General features: G+C 37.0%; 2 protein-coding genes across 3 annotated transcripts; both read right to left on the reverse strand.

The window, feature by feature from the left end:
- Positions 1–1,899: 1,899 nt before the first annotated feature.
- On the reverse strand, positions 1,900–16,184 carry LOC148981904 (GTPase IMAP family member 8-like). The gene is made up of 5 exons (XM_089129133.1): positions 16,077–16,184; positions 14,338–14,934; positions 3,021–4,191; positions 2,856–2,930; positions 1,900–2,776 (listed from the first exon to the last, which is right to left on the reverse strand). The coding sequence occupies exons 2-3, from the start codon at positions 14,915–14,917 to the stop codon at positions 3,338–3,340; spliced, it is 1,434 nt and encodes a 477-aa protein (XP_088985259.1). The 5' UTR covers positions 14,918–14,934; positions 16,077–16,184; the 3' UTR covers positions 1,900–2,776; positions 2,856–2,930; positions 3,021–3,337.
- Positions 16,185–17,485: 1,301 nt separating this feature from the next.
- LOC120463208 (GTPase IMAP family member 7) lies at positions 17,486–21,264 on the reverse strand. Of its 2 annotated transcripts, XM_089129208.1 has the most exons (5): positions 21,148–21,264; positions 19,744–19,929; positions 19,359–19,445; positions 18,895–18,930; positions 17,486–18,795 (listed from the first exon to the last, which is right to left on the reverse strand). In XM_089129208.1, the coding sequence occupies exons 3-5, from the start codon at positions 19,393–19,395 to the stop codon at positions 17,870–17,872; spliced, it is 999 nt and encodes a 332-aa protein (XP_088985334.1). In that variant the 5' UTR covers positions 19,396–19,445; positions 19,744–19,929; positions 21,148–21,264; the 3' UTR covers positions 17,486–17,869. The 2 variants fall into 2 exon arrangements, with proteins under 2 accessions (XP_088985334.1, XP_088985335.1); XM_089129209.1 differs by lacking the exon at positions 19,744–19,929 and having other exon boundaries at positions 21,148–21,252.
- Positions 21,265–21,861: the final 597 nt, after the last annotated feature.

Here is a 21,861-nt window from a genome sequence, read left to right on the forward strand (position 1 = left end):
AACGACACCAGACGATGAATAAGGGTCTTATCAAGCGAAACGATCGCTCATTTAATAAATAAATAACAAAGTTTAAGTTTTATAAACTCAAATGTTCACCTTGCTCTGTTCTGTGATGCACGTTTGTGACTCTCCTGTTCGGACTCGTTCATCAAAATGAACAAATCTTTTTTCGAGTCATGACTCGAAGGGTCCTAAATAAGACCCTTATTTATCGTCTGGTGTTGTTTAAAGCCCTTTGAACAGTTTGCACTGAAACTCTCATTTGGACCTTGAACCGTTTGGTTCCCATTGAAGTCCATTATATGGAGAAAGTCCTGGAATGTTTTCATTAAAAACCTTAATTTCTTTTCGACTGAAGAAAGAAAGATGTGGACATCTTGGATGACATGGGGGTGAGTAAATTATCAGCAAAAGTTTTTTCCAAAAGTGAACGACTCCTTTAACAGGAACAATTATAGACAAAAAAAAAAAAAAAAAAAAAAAAAAAAAAACAAGTCAGACCAAAGACTGTTGTTATTTAACAAAACATTGAAGTCAAATAAATGACTGCTTTGTTAATAATGGGATCTGGCAACTCTCACAGAGACTATAGATTTCACAGTAATGCTTTCTTGCTGACATAAAACCAATGAAGCCAAAGTTCATTTTTTACTGCGTTAAGGCCATGAAGGTCCCTGATCAAAATTACATTTTGCATTTATTCATTTAGCTGAAGCCTTTATCCAAAGCGACTTACAATTGCTATATATGTCAGAGGTCGCACGCCTCTGGAGCAACTAGGGGTTAAGTGTCTTGCTCAGGGACACATTGGTCACTGCACCATCACCACCCCAAATTAGATGCAACAGTTATGTGATTTTAGCAATGGAATGAAACTTGCTAATGCTTTAACCTTGAGATATTTTCTAGGTTGTCCAGATTGACTTTCTCAAATGGATTATAATGATAAAGAACAAACTTGCATCTGATTTTGCTTTTCATAACCAGGAGAGAATATTTTGAAACAATCTTCCAAAAGCCTGAAATTGAATCAGTGCTCAACGCTAAAGATTTTTTCAGTGGTTCAAATGTTTACTTGTCAAAACATTCACTGGCCCCACCAAAAAGAAAGAAAACTAATATATAAAATAAAATAGGCATTGTTATTGTTTTCATTGTTTTTGACCCAAAATCTTAACAGGTTAGTTCACCCAAAAATGAAAATGATGTCATTAATGTCTCTCCCTCATGTCGTCCCAAGCCCGTCAAACCTCCGTTCATCTCCAGAACACAGTTTAAGATATTTTAGATTTAGTCCGAGAGTTTTCTGTCCCTCCATTGGAAATGTGTGTACGGTATACTGTCCTTGTCCAGAAAGGAAATAAAGACATCATCAAAGTAGTCATGTGACAACAGTGGGTTAGTTACAATGTTTTGAAGCATCGAAAATACATGATGTAAGACGCTGATGTAAGACGCGGCTGACATGTGTCTGGTGCGTCCGTGTATTTGGGTTCAAATAAATATGGCTGGCTGTGTGGAAATCCTTTGTGAAGATCGTTTTGTACAGCGTGCGTCTCCCTCAGACTGTAACCGAAGCTCAGCCGCACCAGACACACGTCAGCCGCGTCTCACTGAACGCAGATCCACAGCAGAACCGGAAGACAATACAATGCTGAATAAAGTCGTAGTTTTTGTTATTTTTGTACCAAAATGTATTTTCGATGCTTCAAAACATTGTAACTAACCCACTGTTGTCACATGACTACTTTGATGATGTCTTTATTTCCTTTCTGGACAAGGACAGTATACCGTACACACATTTCCAATGGAGGGACAGAAAACTCTCGGACTAAATCTAAAATATCTTAAACTGTGTTCTGGAGATGAACGGAGGTCTGGCGGGCTTGGAACGACTTGGGGGAGAGACATTAATGACATCATTTTCATTTTTGGGTGAAATAACCCTTTAATTAATAAGGTTGTGACAGCGAAAACTACTAACCTAACTCATTTACATTTCAAATATTATTAAAGACAACAAGTAAACTGTCAGTAACAAAATAACAAATAATCAAATTACAAGCAATAGCAAAAATAAATACAATAGAACAAAAATACAAATTTATGCAGTAAAACTGCATTTCATGTTTTTCAGGTTCAGATTTTTGAATAATCAAATGTAAAATAACTGCATAGTCTTCACCGTACAATATAAATATAGATTAATCCTTATAAAAGTTAAATATGTTATTCAGTCATGAGCAGCGAGTCAATTCCTTCTTTGTCCCTTCCTTATTGTGTGATTATCATTAAAACATACAGAAGCAGGTTTATTAGTCTGCTGTCACTTTAAGAACGAATGCACAGATCCAATAAACTGATACACAGGAAACTTATTTCTCAACTCTTTACGCTCACTTAAGACAAAACCCACTGTGTTTATGAGGATATTCGCCAATACGGGCATTTTGACAATTTTTAATTATGATCAAAGCCCAAAAAAAAATCAAGCACAAAAAAAATCACCAAAATAAATCAATTCTACATTTGCACACTGCCTGCGATGGTCATTCTAGGTGCATGCTTTGGATATTGGTATTGAATCGAGTTGTCTTTCGTGGCTTCTTGCTCTTTGTTTAAATTAAATTTTAAATTGGCAAGGCTTAAAAAAATGCAAATAATAAACTTTCGTAACGATGCAGCAGTAACCCGATCCAGACACTGAGGGTTGTCAACTGTCCTGACAGTAGTTCACGTTGTACCTGGGTCATTGGGCAGTTCTTCCTCCACCCTGTAATTATTATTATTTTTTTAACTACTTGATATTAAGAAAAGTAGAAAAGAAACGATAACGTAGTGAAATAACTCACCTCATCTGCATTCTCCAGCCTGAAACATGTATTGAATAGCGCTGATGAATATGGATTGAAATCACACTGGTTGTGCTTTTTGGACAGAAATGATAGTAAATGATGATTCAAGAATTGACTATGCAACAAATGTAAAAATGTTCATCTTTATATCTAATATTCTACCTCATGGTCGCTGATCCAGTGCGTCATACTAGCTGGATGTGGAGATGTTCACGTCCAGCTGTTCTGGTGTAGTACAGTATTTTATACTGTACAGTTTTGAGATGTCCAGCTGGAACACGGCAGTGAGAATCATCCCAGCAAAAACTGAGATGTGGTTTTCTCAAGCTGATTTTATCAGTCTGTTTTTACCTTTGCTATCTTTTCTCTTTTGTCTCCTTACACAATGAGAAAAGCATGAAGTGTCCAGGACTGGATATATAGACACTTCTCCTTATTTCTGCTCGGGTTTCATTTTTGTTTCCAAGAATCCAGGAGTATCAACTACAGACACAGGTCTGTGCCTGTCTACGTCTTTCAGCTTCAATCTCTGCTCTGACTCTCGCCTCTGTCTCCCGTCTCACTCTCACTCTCAACAATAGTCTTCGTCTCTCCTCTTCTTGTTTTCTCTGCTCTTCTTCATCTCTCTGTCTCCTCTCCTCTTCCTCTCGTCTGAATCTCTCAGCATCTTCATACATCTGATTACTGTAGTGTCCTCCTCCATTCTGCTCTATCATTGTGTCAATCTTCTTCAGTAGATCATTCACCTGATCTCTGTTATTCTCATCTTTATTGTTGAAGATGTGAAATCTGCCTCCACACTGACCAACTAGATCTCTTAATCTACTGCTCTCCTGAATGAGTTCCTCTACAGACTCTCCTTCTAGCTGATCTCCATGAGTGAAGAGAATGATAGAGTATTTTAACACTTCTTCTCCAAACATCATCTCAATCTGCTGAAGAATCTGCTGTTCCTGTTCAGTGAATCTGTCATCTACTCTGAACACGATGAGAAAAGCGTGCGGTCCAGGACTGGATAGATAAACACTCCACGCTATCTCTGTCATTAACTCTTCAGGATTCATCTGTGTGTCAAATAATCCAGGAGTATCAACTACAGACATAGATCTGCCTGAAACAGTGGCGTGAACATCTGAACATTCACTAGTTACTGAATTCATACTCATCGCAGATATAAACTCTCTCTGTCCCACTATTGTGTTTCCAGCTGCACTCTTTCCAACTCCAGTTTTACCCAGAAGAACAATCCGTCTGGATGAGGGACTGGAGGCAGCAAGTGTTGCTTTTAGCTTTTGTCTCAATGAACTCTGCTTTGGTTCTCTTGCTCCCTTTACTGTACGTTACATGGAATAAAAAGAAACAAAACCACACAGTCTTACATACAGTAACAATAAATGTTATAATCATTTTGTATTTACACTTTAGATTTGTGTTATCTTGAATAGTCTTATCAAAATCAACGTTGCACTTATTGTAATTTCCAGATCATTGTCTAAAATACTGGTCTTGGTAAATGTTCTACACCATTTCTTCCCAAACTACTCAGGAAATAAAATGACAAGAATCGAACTGGAAACTTTGGCACAGCATGCAAGTATTGCGACTAAAAGTATCTTATTCCAGTGTTGTAGTCGAGACCACCTCACTCGAGTCCGAGTCGAGACCGAGACCAGAGAGAGTCGAGTCCGAGTCAAGACCGAGTCCAAAGAGTCGAGTCCGAGTCGAGTCCGAGACCAGAGACAGTCGAGTCCGAGTCGAGACCGAGACCAGTGAGAGTTGATTACCTAATTTACTTTTATTTACTTAGAGAAATCCTTTTTTTATACTGAATTTACTTAGAGTTTAAAAAATATGATCATTTTAGGGTAAAAAGGCCACATAGTAGGTGGTGTTAAAAGTAATTTTATTGCAATTTGTCATGCGCAGTTGCGCACTAGAAAATCACCAATCACTGGGCGTGTCAATCAATTTAAAGAAATATTTTATTAACATACATTAATAATCATGAAAAATATTTTTAATTGAACTCGAGTGGACTCGGGAATAAGTCCGAGTCCTAAAAAAAAAATGTTCGAGTACGAGTCAATTCCGAGTCCAAATGCACACGAGTCCATGACAAGACCAAGACCATTAAAATTAGAGGTCGACCGATTCATCGGATTTGCCGATTAATCGGCACCGATAGTTGATTGGTGCAACTATCGTTATCGGCAAAAATCCGCACCGATAGTTATTTCCTGGTTTCGTCCGTTGCTGGGGCGGCTGAGTGCGCGCTGTCATTCATTACACAGTACGAGAGAGCTGAGAAGGGTCTGCTGGGATCATGCAGTACAAGAGCGGCCTCTAGAGGTGTCATAAAAACTATCAACTGATGCCTCGTGTTGTTTATTTCAACACGTGACACTGCGCGCTGCACTGAGATCGCGCGCTGTGTGGAGAGCGGAGATCGCTGACATCTGATGCGCGTGCTAAAGCACGGACAGCGAAAAGGTACAGGGAATTTTGTCATATCATTATAAACGGATGAATTTGTTGACTAAATGCTGCATTAGTAGAGAAAGAACCGCACAACAGTAACGTTATGTTTGTTTGCATTCGAGAGTGGCTGAGAGGACACACATTAGTAGTACCTCAAGCGGTTAAAACGCGGACACAAAAATACACCTAAGTCCGACCCGAATGTTTAATGTCACAAATTGTTACCATCTATTTGCATTAGTTTATATCCAGCTGGTCACTTTGATGCATTCATTATGCAGCGACGTTGCATATAAGCTAGAGACGTATGATAGCAAACTGATATGTTCATACAGCCGACAAAAACAAACGAATCAGAGAAGCATTCGATTTCGGTTCTTTTTTCACCATCACTTTAATCCATATTTATTTTTATTAAATATTCATTAAGTTCTATAAAATACAGGGCTCCAGACTGCGTCCAAATAGTCTCATTTTGCGACCAAAATTTGAGAGTGTGCGACTGAATTTTACATCCAGTCGCACATGTGCGACCGGTAAATTTGCCACACGTTAAACGCATGGTAAAGCGTGGAAGGGACGCGTCAATGAATCCGTGACAAGAATAGCGCGATTAAACGTCTGTGGGAACATGAGAGACGGAGACAAATATCACAACCTGATGTGCGTCTGAGCAATAAGCGATCTATCGACACGTTACCTAGCAGCGAATACAAACAAAGTGAAACTAAAATACGCAACTCATATTGGCTATGCTTCACGGACCGTTGGCGTTTTTATTAGGTTGGACCAATAATAGACAGAGCAGCGCATAGTGGAGCCCCCCGAACCACCGACAGTAATAAAGCCCCGAACTTGCCAGTCGCTGGTTAACACATCAATTAACATTAACTAAGGTTAATAACTGCTGTTCATTGTTTGTTAATTAACATACTACATTTTTAAATTAAGGTTTTTATTTGTTAACCATAGTTTAAACTCTATGAATTAACATGAATGATCAAGGTGAAATTGTATTGCTCAAATATTAATGCTGTAGGCTATTTATTTATATTAACAATTATATTGCATAATGCACATAGTTCATGTAAACTAGCTAATAAATCATTGTTAACAAATTGGACTTGCAACATGTTATAGCTAAAGAAACACACATTTGACATATTTTAATGTTTAAATTATTTTCAGATGGCAAATTCTGTTATTATTTGAAAGTCTTTTTTATTCATTAGGTTGGCTTAAAAAAAACAGTTAAACAGTTACATTTGAAATGTTTATATTATTATTCTTTTTTTTGTTTGAAAGAATGCCTTTTATTGACTTGTTTTCATGGTTCATACAGTTTTTTGTATTTTTATAATAAAGTTCAGCACTGTTTTACTTGGAGTGTTATGTTTGTTTTTATCCAGTATCAATTTTAAAAACTATCGGTTGATTAATCGGTTATCGGCAAGTACAGCCCAACCTAGCTATCGTTATCGGTATAATCCAATATCGGTCGACCTCTAATTAAAATATGGTCTCGAGACCAAGTCCGAGACGAGTCCGAGTCTCGAGTACTACAACACTGTCTTATTCAAAACAAAAACAAGACTCCAGCAGAAATCATGTTCATGGATGAGCTAATGTATTAAAGATTGTTTATTTGTTGATAACAGGCGCTGCTAAGGATGACACACCGTTGACATGAAAAACAGAGCGTTGCCATGGACGCAGTTCAGATTTGGAACAGACTATTTTCTTTAGCGGAAGCAATACAATCGTTTTTTAAATCAAACTCCATTTTAAATCAATATTTTGAGTCAAATTATTGATTTATTTGGTAAGTAGCCAATAGCCATGTAATAAGCAGGATAATTTAGAGCAAGGAGGTTGTTACAGCGGATACAACCCCGACAGGCTAACTAGGAGCCCGACGCGAAGTAGTCTTTATCAGCCTGAAGGGGTTGTATCCCTTAGATAACATTACTATGAAAAAACTGAATTTGAAAGATACAGTTCAATTTCCGAAATTGTCACAGTGATTGGTTTGTGTTCCCCAGGTATTCACTAGATGTCCTCCTTCCCCACGGTGTTATTCACTTCATGAACTACATTTCCCACGATCCTTGTTTTATCATTGCACTCTGCCAATTCCCCATTATCATTGACAATTCCCTGTGTGTATATATACCCTGTCTGTTTCAGTGTGTGCCATGGAGTCCTTGCATTTATCACGCCACTTCTGATGTTCTGTTTTCTTTGCTTCTTGGTTTGTTTCCTGTATATGTTGGATTGTCTTTGGATTTTGACTCTTGCTTGACCTGGTTTACGATTTTGGATTACCCTTTAAATAAACATCTGCTTTTGGATTTAACCCCTGTTTCCTGTGTGTGGATCGTGACAGAAATGTAATAAAATTGATCGATCAGTGTTTTTCAACCGCGGACATTTGTCCATAAAATAACTGGAGAACATTGTCACATAATGTTACATTTACCTCAGGAAAGCCATCTGACTAAAAAAAAACTTTCTAAATATGATAACTATATTACATATTTATTATATTCTTACCTATATAATTAATGTTGTGATTAATAAAAAAATGCATTATATTTAATTTTAAGATGTTTAAATTATTTTAAACCTTTAATAATAATATGATTAATATCAGCTAACAGGGCTCTCTGTATATGTTTACTGAAGAGATATTTTTCAGAGAACGATTAACATAACACATTAACGGATCATACCTAATATTTATCCAAAGGAATCGATAATGAAACAAGATCAGAGTCTAATCACAACAATAATTGAATTGAAATTGTGAAATTTGTGTCAAGCTATAATAAAAACAGTAGCATACCAGTCATTGTACCATGTAAATATTGTGTTTTCACTAAACTTAATAAAATCCTTTTAAGTTACCAACTGTTTTGACAATCACAATACACTTTACGTTATGTTACAGTTTCACGATTTACAAAGGCCATCTTGTCTTTTTGTTTCTGATTGCACTCAAAATCATAAATCGTATTTTTTTGTGAAAAAACCTGCTTTCTTATTATGCTTATATGCCACTGTCGGCCACCTGCTGCTCCTTTCACTTTGTTGCTTATGTTTATTTTATGATTAAAGCTGCAGTCCGGAGTTTTTCCTCTTTGTCACCATCTCTGTTCGAAATCTGCAATTGCAGTTATTCAAGGAATTATCGACTGTGCGTGAGTTGTACTTGAACAACCACGGACATATGTCCATAAAATAGCTGGAGAACATTGTCACATAACATTACATAACGGCACAGCGTGGATGAACAATGTTTGAGGAGAGTGGGAAGCTGTCAATCACCGCGCCGGTGTAGATACTGACATTCAGAATCACAGATTATTCTTTTTGTAAGTATGACCAACATAATAATTTTCCCATGAAAATGTCATCTGAACAAGTAACATCTACTTTTGTTCTGGTTCTGACATTTCAGTAAATCGCGCTGATAAAATCTAACCATCGCTTATAAGTTATCATATCACGCAAAACCATGCAAATTATTTGTTCTCAAATTGTTAATGTTAACAACGTCAGCATTGCGTGACTACATTTAATGTCGTATCTTTTTTCACATGAGTCGGTTGCTTTTTATGTAGCAACTCCAAGGTCCGAAAGTCTTTTGCTTTTTACAGCGGTTGAATCTGTTGTCACTTTTGATTGTCGTTTGAACCTTTCTGGATCCGCCATCAAATTGATAAGTTTAATTATATCAAGTGCTGTGAGAAAAATCTATAAATCTCCACCTCCAACATACTAACACGCAATATAGTCTACTAGCCGAGACTCTTCTTTATGTGTTCGGATGTGGCGTAATGACTCAATATAGTCTACTAGCCGAGACTCTTCTTTATGTGTGCGGATGTGACGTAATGACACAATATAGCCTACTAGCCGAGACTCTTCTTTATGTGTACGGATGTGACGTAATGACTCAATAGTCTACTAGCCGAGACTCTTCTTTATGTGTGCGGATGTGACGTAATGACTCAATATAGCCTACTAGCAGAGACTCTTCTTTATGTGTACGGATGTGACGTAATGACTCAATATAGCCTACTAGCCGAGACTCTTCTTTATGTGTACAGATGTGACGTAATGACTCAATATAGCTTACTACCCGAGACTCTTCTTTATGTGTACGGATGTGACGTAATGACACAATATAGCCTACTAGCAGAGACTCTTCTTTATGTGTACAGATGTGACGTAATGACTCAATATAGCCTACTAGCCGAGACTCTTCTTTATGTGTACAGATGTGACGTAATGACTCAATATAGCTTACTAGCCGAGACTCTTCTTTATGTGTGCAGATTTGACGTAATGACTCAATATAGCTTACTAGCCGAGATTCTTCTTTATGTGTACGGATGTGACGTAATGACTCAATATAGCTTACTAGCCGAGACTCTTCTTTATGTGTACGGATGTGACGTAATGACTCAATATAGTCTACTAGCCGAGACTCTTCTTTATGTGTACGGATGTGACGTAATGACTCAATATAGTCTACTAGCCGAGACTCTTCTTTATGTGTTCGGATGTGGCGTAATGACTCAATATAGTCTACTAGCCGAGACTCTTCTTTATGTGTTCGGATGTGGCGTAATGACTCAATATAGTCTACTAGCCGAGACTCTTCTTTATGTGTACGGATGTGACGTAATGACTCAATAGTCTACTAGCCGAGACTCTTCTTTATGTGTGCGGATGTGACGTAATGACTCAATATAGCCTACTAGCAGAGACTCTTCTTTATGTGTACGGATGTGACGTAATGACTCAATATAGCCTACTAGCCGAGACTCTTCTTTATGTGTACAGATGTGACGTAATGACTCAATATAGCTTACTACCCGAGACTCTTCTTTATGTGTACGGATGTGACGTAATGACACAATATAGCCTACTAGCAGAGACTCTTCTTTATGTGTACAGATGTGACGTAATGACTCAATATAGCCTACTAGCCGAGACTCTTCTTTATGTGTACAGATGTGACGTAATGACTCAATATAGCTTACTAGCCGAGACTCTTCTTTATGTGTGCAGATTTGACGTAATGACTCAATATAGCTTACTAGCCGAGATTCTTCTTTATGTGTACGGATGTGACGTAATGACTCAATATAGCTTACTAGCCGAGACTCTTCTTTATGTGTACGGATGTGACGTAATGACTCAATATAGTCTACTAGCCGAGACTCTTCTTTATGTGTACGGATGTGGCGTAATGACTCAATATAGTCTACTAGCCGAGACTCTTCTTTATGTGTACGGATGTGACGTAATGACTCAATATAGCCTACTAGCAGAGACTCTTCTTTATGTGTACGGACTTGACGTAATGACTCAATATAGCTTACTAGCCGAGACTCTTCTTTATGTGTACGGACGTGACGTAATGACTCAATATAGCTTACTAGCCGAGACTCTTCTTTATGTGTACGGATGTGACGTAATGACTCAATATAGCTTACTACCCGAGACTCTTCTTTATGTGTGCAGATGTGACGTAATGACTCAATATAGCTTGCTAGCCGAGACTCTTCTTTATGTGTACAGATGTGACGTAATGACTCAATATAGCTTGCTAGCCGAGACTCTTCTTTATGTGTGCAGATGTGACGTAATGACTCAATATAGCTTGCTACCCGAGACTCTTCTTTATGTGTGCAGATGTGACGTAATGACTCAATATAGCTTGCTAGCCGAGACTCTTCTTTATGTGTACGGATGTGACGTAATGACTCAATATAGTCTACTAGCCGAGACTCTTCTTTATGTGTACGGATGTGACGTAATGACTCAATATAGTCTACTAGCCGAGACTCTTCTTTATGTGTACGGATGTGACGTAATGACTCAATATAGTCTACTAGCCGAGACTCTTCTTTATGTGTACGGATGTGACGTAATGACTCAATATAGTCTACTAGCCGAGACTCTTCTTTATGTGTACGGATGTGGCGTAATGACTCAATATAGTCTACTAGCCGAGACTCTTCTTTATGTGTACGGATGTGACGTAATGACTCAATATAGCCTACTAGCAGAGACTCTTCTTTATGTGTACGGACTTGACGTAATGACTCAATATAGCTTACTAGCCGAGACTCTTCTTTATGTGTACGGACGTGACGTAATGACTCAATATAGCTTACTAGCCGAGACTCTTCTTTATGTGTACGGATGTGACGTAATGACTCAATATAGCTTACTACCCGAGACTCTTCTTTATGTGTGCAGATGTGACGTAATGACTCAATATAGCTTGCTAGCCGAGACTCTTCTTTATGTGTACAGATGTGACGTAATGACTCAATATAGCTTGCTAGCCGAGACTCTTCTTTATGTGTGCAGATGTGACGTAATGACTCAATATAGCTTGCTACCCGAGACTCTTCTTTATGTGTGCAGATGTGACGTAATGACTCAATATAGCTTGCTAGCCGAGACTCTTCTTTATGTGTACGGATGTGACGTAATGACTCAATATAGTCTACTAGCCGAGACTCTTCTTTATGTGTACGGATGTGACGTAATGACTCAATATAGTCTACTAGCCGAGACTCTTCTTTATGTGTACGGATGTGGCGTAATGACTCAGTATAGTCTACTAGCCGAGACTCTTCTTTATGTGTACGGATGTGACGTAATGACTCAATATAGTCTACTAGCCGAGACTCTTCTTTATGTGTACGGATGTGACGTAATGACTCAATATAGTCTACTAGCCGAGACTCTTCTTTATGTGTACGGATGTGGCGTAATGACTCAATATAGTCTACTAGCCGAAACTCTTCTTTATGTGTGCAGATGTGACGTAATGACTCAATATAGCTTACTAGCCGAGACTCTTCTTTATGTGTACGGATGTGACGTAATGACTCAATATAGCCTACTAGCCGAGACTCTTCTTTATGTGTACGGATGTGACGTAATGACTCAATATAGCCTACTAGCCGAGACTCTTCTTTATGTGTACGGATGTGACGTAATGACTCAATATAGTCTACTAGCCGAGACTCTTCTTTATGTGTACGGATGTGACGTAATGACTCAATATAGCTTACTAGCCGAGACTCTTCTTTATGTGTACGGATGTGGCGTAATGACTCAATATAGCCTACTAGCCGAGACTCTTCTTTATGTGTACGGATGTGACGTAATGACTCAATATAGTCTACTAGCCGAGACTCTTCTTTATGTGTACGGATGTGACGTAATGACTCAATATAGTCTACTAGCCGAGACTCTTCTTTATGTGTACGGATGTGACGTAATGACTCAATATAGTCTACTAGCCGAGACTCTTCTTTATGTGTACGGATGTGACGTAATGACTCAATATAGTCTACTAGCCGAGACTCTTCTTTATGTGTACGGATGTGACGTAATGACTCAATATAGTCTACTAGCCGAGACTCTTCTTTATGTGTACGGATGTGGCGTAATGACGCAAAGACTTGCTTGAACCTCCTGTGGAAATTCACCAGCAGCACCACTGGAATTAAAAACATTATTACAAGCTTACCGCTTTGAATCAGGCTAAGGCAAGCAGAGAGTTTTGAACACTGCCAGCCAGTGCAGTGTGTATTCTGAAATATATATTTTGGATCATTTTTAAACCAAAAAAAGCTACGGACTGCAGCTTTAAAGTTACATTTTAATGTATGCCTCTTTTTTTCCCTGAACTTCAAGTGAATTACAATTATGTTTAATCAGTTACATTCCCATTATTTTATCTCATTCTAATGAAAAAGCAGGGAGTGCTAAATTACTACTCATACAGGTCACTTTCTCTTACGTAGCGTTGTTTTACTGTAAAAACAATCATAGTAAATACATATTGTGTTTTGAAAGTTGTCTGTTGTCGTTACTTGGTGTGTTTGCTCGGCGGCTGCTATGAGATGCTTGTTTTATTCTGCAGTAAACTAGATGCATATTACAATATCATATTAATGAAAGCTGGATTACTTGTGCTGCTAAATGGAATGCAATTAATATTAAAACATACGGTGGAGAAAATGCTATGTTAATACAACGGTTCGGCTTGGCGCGGCACGGTTCGGCTCGCTTCGCTTTTCCACTGCTGGTACGGCTCAGTACGGTTCAGCTCGGCATGGTTCCGCTCACTGCACTTTTAAAAAAAAAATTTGCTGATAATTTACTCACCCCCGTGTCATCCAAGATGTCCACGTCTTTCTTTCCTCAGTCGAAAAAAAATTAAGGTTTTTGATGAAAACATTCCAGGATTTTTCTCCATATAATGGACTTCAATGGGAACCAAACGGTTCAAGGTCCAAAAAACTGTTTCAGTGCAAACTGTTCAAAGGGCTTTAAATGATTCCAGACGATGAATAAGGGTCTCATCAAGCGAAACATCGCTCATTTAAAAAATATGCTCTCCTGTTCGAACTCATTGATCAAAATGAACAAATCTTTTTCGAGTCATTTTGTTCATTCAACGAACAAAATGACTCGAAAAAAGATTTGTTCATTTTGATGAATGAGTTCGAACAGGAGAGTCAAGCAAGGCGACCATTTGTGCTTATAAAACGTAACTTTTGTATTCAGTTTTTTTAATGAGCGATCGTTTCGCTTGATAAGACCCTTATTCAAAGCCTGGAATCGTTTAAAGCCCTTTGAGCAGTTTGCACTGAAACTGTCTTTTGGACCTTGAACCGTTTGGACCCCATTGAAGTCCATTATGTGGAGAAAAATCCTGGAATGTTTTTATCTAAAACCTTCATTTCTTTTCGACTGAAGAAAGAAAGACATGGACATCTTGGATGACATGGGGGTAAGTTATCAGCAAAAGTTTTTAAGTGACTTTAAGTCAATCTTTAAAAAGTTACCTGTCTTGCTGAGATTTGTCAGTAAAAGGAGAACTACATGCCATTACTGTGATGCAAAGAATTCTAAATAATATAATTACATTTAAAAAACAACAACAACAAAAAAAACTCACCCATTCTGTGAAGGATTGTCCTAAATATTTTTTCAAGCAGCGTTTTAACTTGTGCGGTGTGTTTCTTTGCCGTGTTGTTGAACACGTGGTATCTCCCCTGATAATTATGAATGAGTTTCTTTAAGAATTGATTATCATTGATAAATTCTTCTATTGTCATCTTTTCTTCCTCCAGTTCGTCTCCTCTGGTGAAGAGAATCCAGGTTTTCTTCAAGCGCTCTTCTCCTAACAGCTCCTCAATCTTCTCCACTGTTTCTTTCTCTTCTGCTGTGAATCTAGCAGATTTAATAACAAGCAGAAACGCACAAAGATCTGATTCACATCTCTGGAAAACGCTCTGATATCTCTGCCGAATCACTTCTTCACTCTGCTCAGTGTCACATAATCCTGGTGTGTCATAAACAGAGACTGAAAACCCACAGAACCTAACAGAATCAACAGCAACATCTTGACTAACAGATTTGGAGCTTTTCTTTGACACAAAAGCGTCTCGTCCCAGGATAGTGTTTCCTGATGCACTCTTCCCAGCTCCGGTCTTTCCCAGCAACACCAAATTCAGACCTGACATCCCTTCTGCCATTTCAGTGATGTAAAATCCTGAAAGCGAACGCATCAATTATTTGTGAATGCATTTCACTTGGTATATTTAAATAAACAGTATTACATTATATGAGTTAATATCACAACTGCTCGTTTTGTTAAATTCTCCAAATTAACGTCTAGGTTCATATATATATATATATATATTAGGGCTGTGCAAAAGTTAATTGCGATTAATCGCATCCAAAATAAAAGTCTGTGTTTACATAATATATTTGTGTGTGCTGTATATAATTATTTTGTATTTATAAATACCTATGCATGCATGTATATATTTAAGAAATATTTGCACTTAAATTCTGTATATATTTATAAATACATAATCTATATTATATAAATATTTTATATATGAATAACACATTTTCTTAAATATATACATGCATGTGTGTGTATTTATATATACAAAATAATTATATACAGCACACACAAATATATTATGTAAACACAGACTTTTATTTTGGATGCGATTAATCGCAATTAATTTTTGCACAGCCCTAATATATATATATTCTCTTGTCCAACTGAGGGTTATGGATCAGACTATTTTCCTTCTATCCCCTAAACCATTCAGGACTCGTGCTTAAAAAAACAACAACGTGTGGTCGAATTATATTATTTAATTAACCGAATTCTATTCATATATTGTATTAATAAACAATGCTCTTACTAGATTCAAAAGCTTCTTCAATGCAAATTGCTCTTCTTTTGTTCCCTCTATATCTGTTACACTGCATTGATATGTTCCACTGTCTCTCTGACTCCACCAATCACATAATAATAAGATGCGTTCATTTTGCGTATATATATATATATATATATATATATATATATATATATATATATATATATATATATAAGCTGTATCGTTTGGATTAGTAGCCCAAATATATTCGAGGGAATTCTCTTTATAAATAAAGAATTATCTTTATTTACTAGATTATTACGAAATGCGCATCACTAAAACACTACATAAAACAGCTTGTTATTTGCTACTTATGTTTTAACTTGAATTAGACTGTTTTTAATGCTAAAAGTGCGTCATCCTGAGCAGGCAGGCCACATTTTCAGGACACCTGCAGTTCTTTACTATTTACGGACCAAAACCTCTAATCTTGTAATAAAATGTTGTTAAACCATACCTCAGATGAGATTTAAACCAGATGTATGAAAAAGTAGTGTAGTAAAAGCATATTCATGCGATTTCTCCCCTTCCTCATTACGCTCCTCTTCTTCTTCTTCTTCTTCTTCTTCTCCTTCTTTGGGCTTTTACGGCAGCTTGCCTCCAATCGGTAGCATTACTGCCACCTACCGTATTGAATTCCATTTACACTAAATTCTCTTGTCCTACTGAAGGTTATGGATCAGAGTCAGACTATTTTCCTTCTATCCCCTGGCCTGAACCATTGGACTTTTGTTTAAAAAAAATACCAACGTGTATGGTCGAACTATATTTTTCAATTAACCAAATTCTATTCATATATTAATAAACGATGCTCTTCTAGATTCAAAAGCTTCTTCAATGCTAATTGTTGTTCTCCTTTCTTCAGTAGTTCATCTTATTCCCTCTATATCTGTTACACTGTTATACATGTTCCACTGTTTCTCTGACTCCACCAATCAGATAATAATCCTGTAATCCTGTAAGATGTTTTCATATTGTATATATTGTTGAATTAAATGAGTAGTTCACTTCCGTGCAAAACGCCATGTTCAAGTTTTTTTTTTTTTTAATTTAATTTGTATTATAGTAGTACATTGTTCTGTCCAAGTGCCTCTGCCGAGTAGGCGGAGTTTAAAGGGACACAGAGCTTAAGTCTCGCGAATTCGGAGAAAGCATCGCGAGATCCGATACACTGCAATGGAGGAAAAGAAATGTGGTGCGTGTTATATTGTAAATAAACGAAACAAGGCGGATTAAAGCCAGCACATATAATAATAATAATAATAATAATAATAATGATAATAATAATAATAGATAACTGAGTGATAATAGAGCACTCAGCTTGTGACAGTGGCTGGTGTAGAAAGTGATATGGGCCTGGATTGATCTAGGCTGTCCCGAAAACTGGAAATTGTAATATACTACAGCAGCAGAGTCTTGAGTTGCCTGATGAATATTTAAAAAAATTAAAAACTGTTCACTGCGTGCAAAATAATTAATTTGTAACGTTCGTCATTTTGAATAGAAATCGTCACTCAAAATGCATTCATTCACGTCTTCTCCGGTTTGAGTTTAACCATAAAAATATACAGCATCGAAAACAAAACATTTTGTATATATCACATTATAGGCTATATTATTTATTTTTATTAATGTATATGGTACTGTGAGTAATTGTGGGCACATTAGATGTGTAAATCTATATAATCGGATGTTGACCGTAAACTGTTATACGTCCATGACTATACTATACGTCATGGTTATATGTTGCTCTGAATTGCACCCAATGATTTCACCCACTGTTGCACTTTTGTATATGGTTGTGTGGCAATAAAAGGATTTGGTTTTGATTTGATCCGCCAGGGCTTTTAGTCCATGGTGCACGTATTTGGAGAAATATTGATTTATTGTTACATGGTATTTTCATATGAATAAAGAATGTTTACAGTATACATGCTTGGTAAAGTGTCATATTAATCCTAACTGCAGATGTTGCTGTTAACATTCTAAAACGCTTAACGTGAAAAAGGCTTAATGTGGCTTACTGCACTAAAACAGTGATATTAAAAAACAACAACTCAGAATTAATTAGCTATACAATATGTAAAAAAAATTTTTTTAAATCTGATGAGCCCAGAATGATGTTTACGTCAAAACACATTGTGTTGAAGCATATTAAAGACATCAAATACACATAAAAAACATTAAAAACATGATTTGTATCAAACTTTTGATAAAGGCAATTAAAGTGTTCATCAAATACAGCAATAATTAAAGTTGGAGACTTTGTAACTGGCCAAGGATCTCCGTCAACTTCCCGTCTTTAATACGGGTCTGTTCTGCCTCCTCTCTGGCCTCTCTCAGCCTCGCTTCATAATAACGCTTGTACTCAATCATTTTAATCTGGTTCCTCTGATTCAGTCGTTTCAACTCTTCGATCTTCTTTTCTTTTTCTTGCTCGGATGCTGTTGGTGTCTTAATTCTCTCCTCCAGATTTCTCTTCTCTTCAGCAAATTTTAACTCCAGTTCTCCCTCTTTCTCCTGTAGTTTCTTCTCGTACAGTTTCTTCAGTTCCTCTTCTTTATTGTTCAGCATGTCCTCCGCGTCCCGGTAAGAATCACTGGTGTAAAATCCTCCTCCATTATCAGAGACCATGTCATCTACCTTCTCTAAGAAGTCCACAACTTGTATGCGATCTTCAACGTCTTTATTGTTGAACACATGATATCTTCCTCCACAGCGTCTCAGGATTTCTTTCAGGTTTTCACTGGCTCCATCGACGTAATCTTCAATAGTGCCGGTCAGTTCATCCCCGTGTGTGAAGAGGATGATTGTGTGTTTATCTGCTTCTTCTCCAAATACGGCTCTGATCTTCTCCACTGAGAGTCTCTCTTCTTTCGTAAACGGGCCGAGTTGAATGACCAGGATGATGGCGTGAGGTCCAGGTGCCGTCATGTTTATACACTTACTGATCTCCTGTTTCAGAAGCTCCTCTGAAGCATCTGTGTCAAACAGACCAGGTGTATCTACAAGAGTAATTTCTCTTCCAGCCACTTCTGCAGACTCCTTCCAGCACTCTTTGGTAACAGATGAAGAACTTTTGGCGGCTCTGAAGGCTTTTCTATCCAGGATTGTGTTTCCAGAAGAGCTTTTCCCTGCTCCAGTCCTTCCCACCACAACCATCCGTCTCATGGACACTGAAAAAGATGAAATGAGCAAATCTGCTATAGACAGAGTAAATTAAGTCAAAGACAAAGCAAGCAAATGCTTATATTATGACCATAATGTATACTCACTATTTGGAGAATCTAAATCAAGGCTTCCCCTTCTACCTGCAAAAAGAAAAGACAATCATTTAATTATGACTATTGAGTTATATAGTAAAAAATCTTACAGATTTCCCTTAAATAATTCTACTTAGACATTGATACAAGCTCCAGTCTCAAGTCAACCTTACAAGTCACAATAAAGATTAACAAAAAAAAAACAGATAGAAAACGATACTGTTATGATCTCGGTGTAAAAACCGTGTTTCAGTTGCTGTATTAAAAATAAACTAGCGTACATGGTTTTATTATTTCATCCATATTTTCATATGGTAGAAATAGTAGTAGGCCTAAGTTATTATCAAATTAGTCTTTTTTTTTTTTTTGAGTTGCAGCAATCACTAAAAATTCAACTCTAAATAATACAAAAATAAGTGTAGTAAATTTTCGATAAACTAAGCCACAATATCAATATTTATAAGGCATAAAGTTACCTCGTGTCACTGTTGTGGCACTTGAGAAGGCTGACATGATTAAGATTTATACCAGATCAGTAATGGCGAATCTCTCCACTGTGATCACTGAAAACAAGTAAAATATTAATATTAATAATAAAATGATTTCTGCCATGTACTGCAGGAGTTTGAAGCAATTATAGGTCAAAAGACTTATTTGAGAATGCAATGATGAAGCAGGAAACAAGACAAGACTTTTGCCACTTAAAAAAATAAATAAATAAAAAATAAAAAAGTAAAAGCCTACAGACAAAATAGCTGCAATCTGTTCTGTGAAATAAACTTTGGGTGAAGCATAAAATAATGACAAAAAAGACGGTCAAGTGTGATGAATCTGGCAGTGATTATTAGTTGAGCAATGTACCCTGTTGGCCGATTCGTCAACGCAGCTCGGACGTGTTTCCTAGCGACACTCAATGGCCAGCGTGGCGCGAACAATCCTCACCAGCGCAGCGCACACCATACATAGCCTACATGCAAATAAATGTACAATAAAGAAACCCCTCCTTCCTTACAAAAATTGGTTCTCTGCTGAAGTTTAGGAGTTTTCCTATAGAAGACAAAGAAGAAGAAAGAGATGATGAAATACATACATTTCTTATGTTTATTATCTTTAATAGTGTCAGTAAAGAGTAGTGTTGTGCGTCGATATTTTGAAGAATTGCACATATACATGTATAGAGAGGCTACGGAAAGCTGCAATAAAGCAGAAAATTCAATGACGTTCAATATCGTAGTCGTCTTGAGGAGCACGCCAACCTTCTGGTAATTATATCAGACAGTTTACATGTTCAGGTAATGTATTTTATTATTGTAGTAAGTTTTGCATCCAGCCATCATTTGTAGACTTTAAGCTTTTTATGCTTGAATTCCATAATTAAAACAATCATTTGTTAATTTTGAATAAAATGTTAAAACTAAAGATCGATTTAATGTTATTGATATTTTGTGATATTGACTTATAGGGTGAATTAATTCAGTGTGATTTGGACACTTTTTGCCATTGAGATAATTGGAAAAAGTGTCCCTCCCAATCAACCTGAAAACACAATATAGTGTGTGTGAATAGACAATCCCAATCCAATCAACCTGAATGGACACACACACACACACACACACACTAATATATATATATATACACACACACACACATTAAATTAAAAAATAGTTGTTTTATAGAATGTTCTTTTGTACATTTATCCGCATGTATGGTTTGCGCTGCGCTGACGCCCATTGATGAGTGTCGCTAGGACGGCCGCGCTGCGCTGACGAATCGGCTGCGCGGCTCGGACCATTGATCCGCGCAGATGACATGTAAACCCCCGCTGTCTCGTCCCACTTTTGGTTTGTTTGGCTTCCCTTAAGTGCCAGTGATGAGCGCTGCGTTTTATCCAAAGTTGAACATTTTTCAACTCTCGGCGACCAGTAAAAAAAAAACGCTGGGCCCTGGGCGCTTCAGCGTGGAAAAAAAAAAAACCGCTCAGCGCCTCGTTATTACACTCATGGCGTTTAAAAAACGCGGCACTCCCATTGAAAACAATTGAAAAAGTACGCCAGGCGCATTGGAAAAACGCTTTGGTGGACAAACGGCCTTATTATCGATGTAAACACTAACGTTAGGTCTCAACGCAAATCGAAAGTAAAACAGTACGAATGTGCCGTGGCAAAGACACACTTGTTTGCACTAACGTTACATAAATAAGCACAAATTATTGTTAGTATAATTATTATCATAAAAAATAACCGTAAAATAAAGACAGAAAGTTACCTTTTGTCTATTTTGTGGCACTTGATGAGAACATGATGCACAGCCGATTTCTACCAGAGTTACTACGCAGATCTAAAATGGCGACTTCGTCAATCGATCACCGGAAGAAGAACCAAAAGTCTGCTTCTTCTTCTTGAAATTTTATTGGCGGTTAACAAAAAAATCGAAATGGTGCAAAATGGTGCATTGCCGCCACCGACTGGTGTGGAGTGTGGATCAAAACGAACTCTTCCTCATATATATATATATATATATATATATATATATATATATATATATATATATATATATATGACACACACACACACACACACACACACACACACACACACACACACACACACACACACACACACACACACACACACACACACACACACACACACACACACACACACACACATTAGTTTACATAATATATGTGGGTGCACATATATTATGCATGTATATTTACACATGCATGTATATTTAAGAAAAAATATGATTTATATATAAAATATTTATATATAGTATAAATTATATAAATTTATATACAGTATATACATGAAAATATTTCTTAAATATATACAAGCATGTGTGTGTATTTATATATACAAAATAATTATACACAGTGCACACCTTTTAACACAAACTTTTATTTTGGATGTGATTAATCGTGATTTATCATTTGACAGCCCTAATATATATGGACATACAATGTTTTATTTTTAAAAA

The sequence above is a fragment of the Pimephales promelas genome, chromosome 3 (genome assembly GCF_988280905.1).
Source record: "Pimephales promelas chromosome 3, fPimPro1.hap1.1, whole genome shotgun sequence".
In the NCBI taxonomy this organism is placed as follows: Eukaryota; Metazoa; Chordata; class Actinopteri; order Cypriniformes; family Leuciscidae; genus Pimephales; species Pimephales promelas.

What these genes read in the sequence shown, in the direction of transcription:
- LOC148981904 (XM_089129133.1), bottom strand. Translation starts at nt 14,917, where the DNA reads ATGGCAGAAGGGATGTCAGGTCTGAATTTGGTGTTGCTGGGAAAGACC. An exon ending in GACAATCCTTCACAGAATGG is followed by an intron (nt 4,192 to 14,337) that starts GTGAGTTTTTTT and finishes TGTAACGTACAG; the next exon opens with TAAAGGGAGCAAGAGAACCA.
- LOC120463208 (XM_089129208.1), bottom strand. Translation starts at nt 19,395, where the DNA reads ATGTCAGCCTTCTCAAGTGCCACAACAGTGACACGAG. An exon ending in TGCCACAACAGTGACACGAG is followed by an intron (nt 18,931 to 19,358) that starts GTAACTTTATGC and finishes TTCTTTTTGCAG; the next exon opens with GTAGAAGGGGAAGCCTTGAT. An exon ending in TGATTTAGATTCTCCAAATA is followed by an intron (nt 18,796 to 18,894) that starts GTGAGTATACAT and finishes CATCTTTTTCAG; the next exon opens with TGTCCATGAGACGGATGGTT.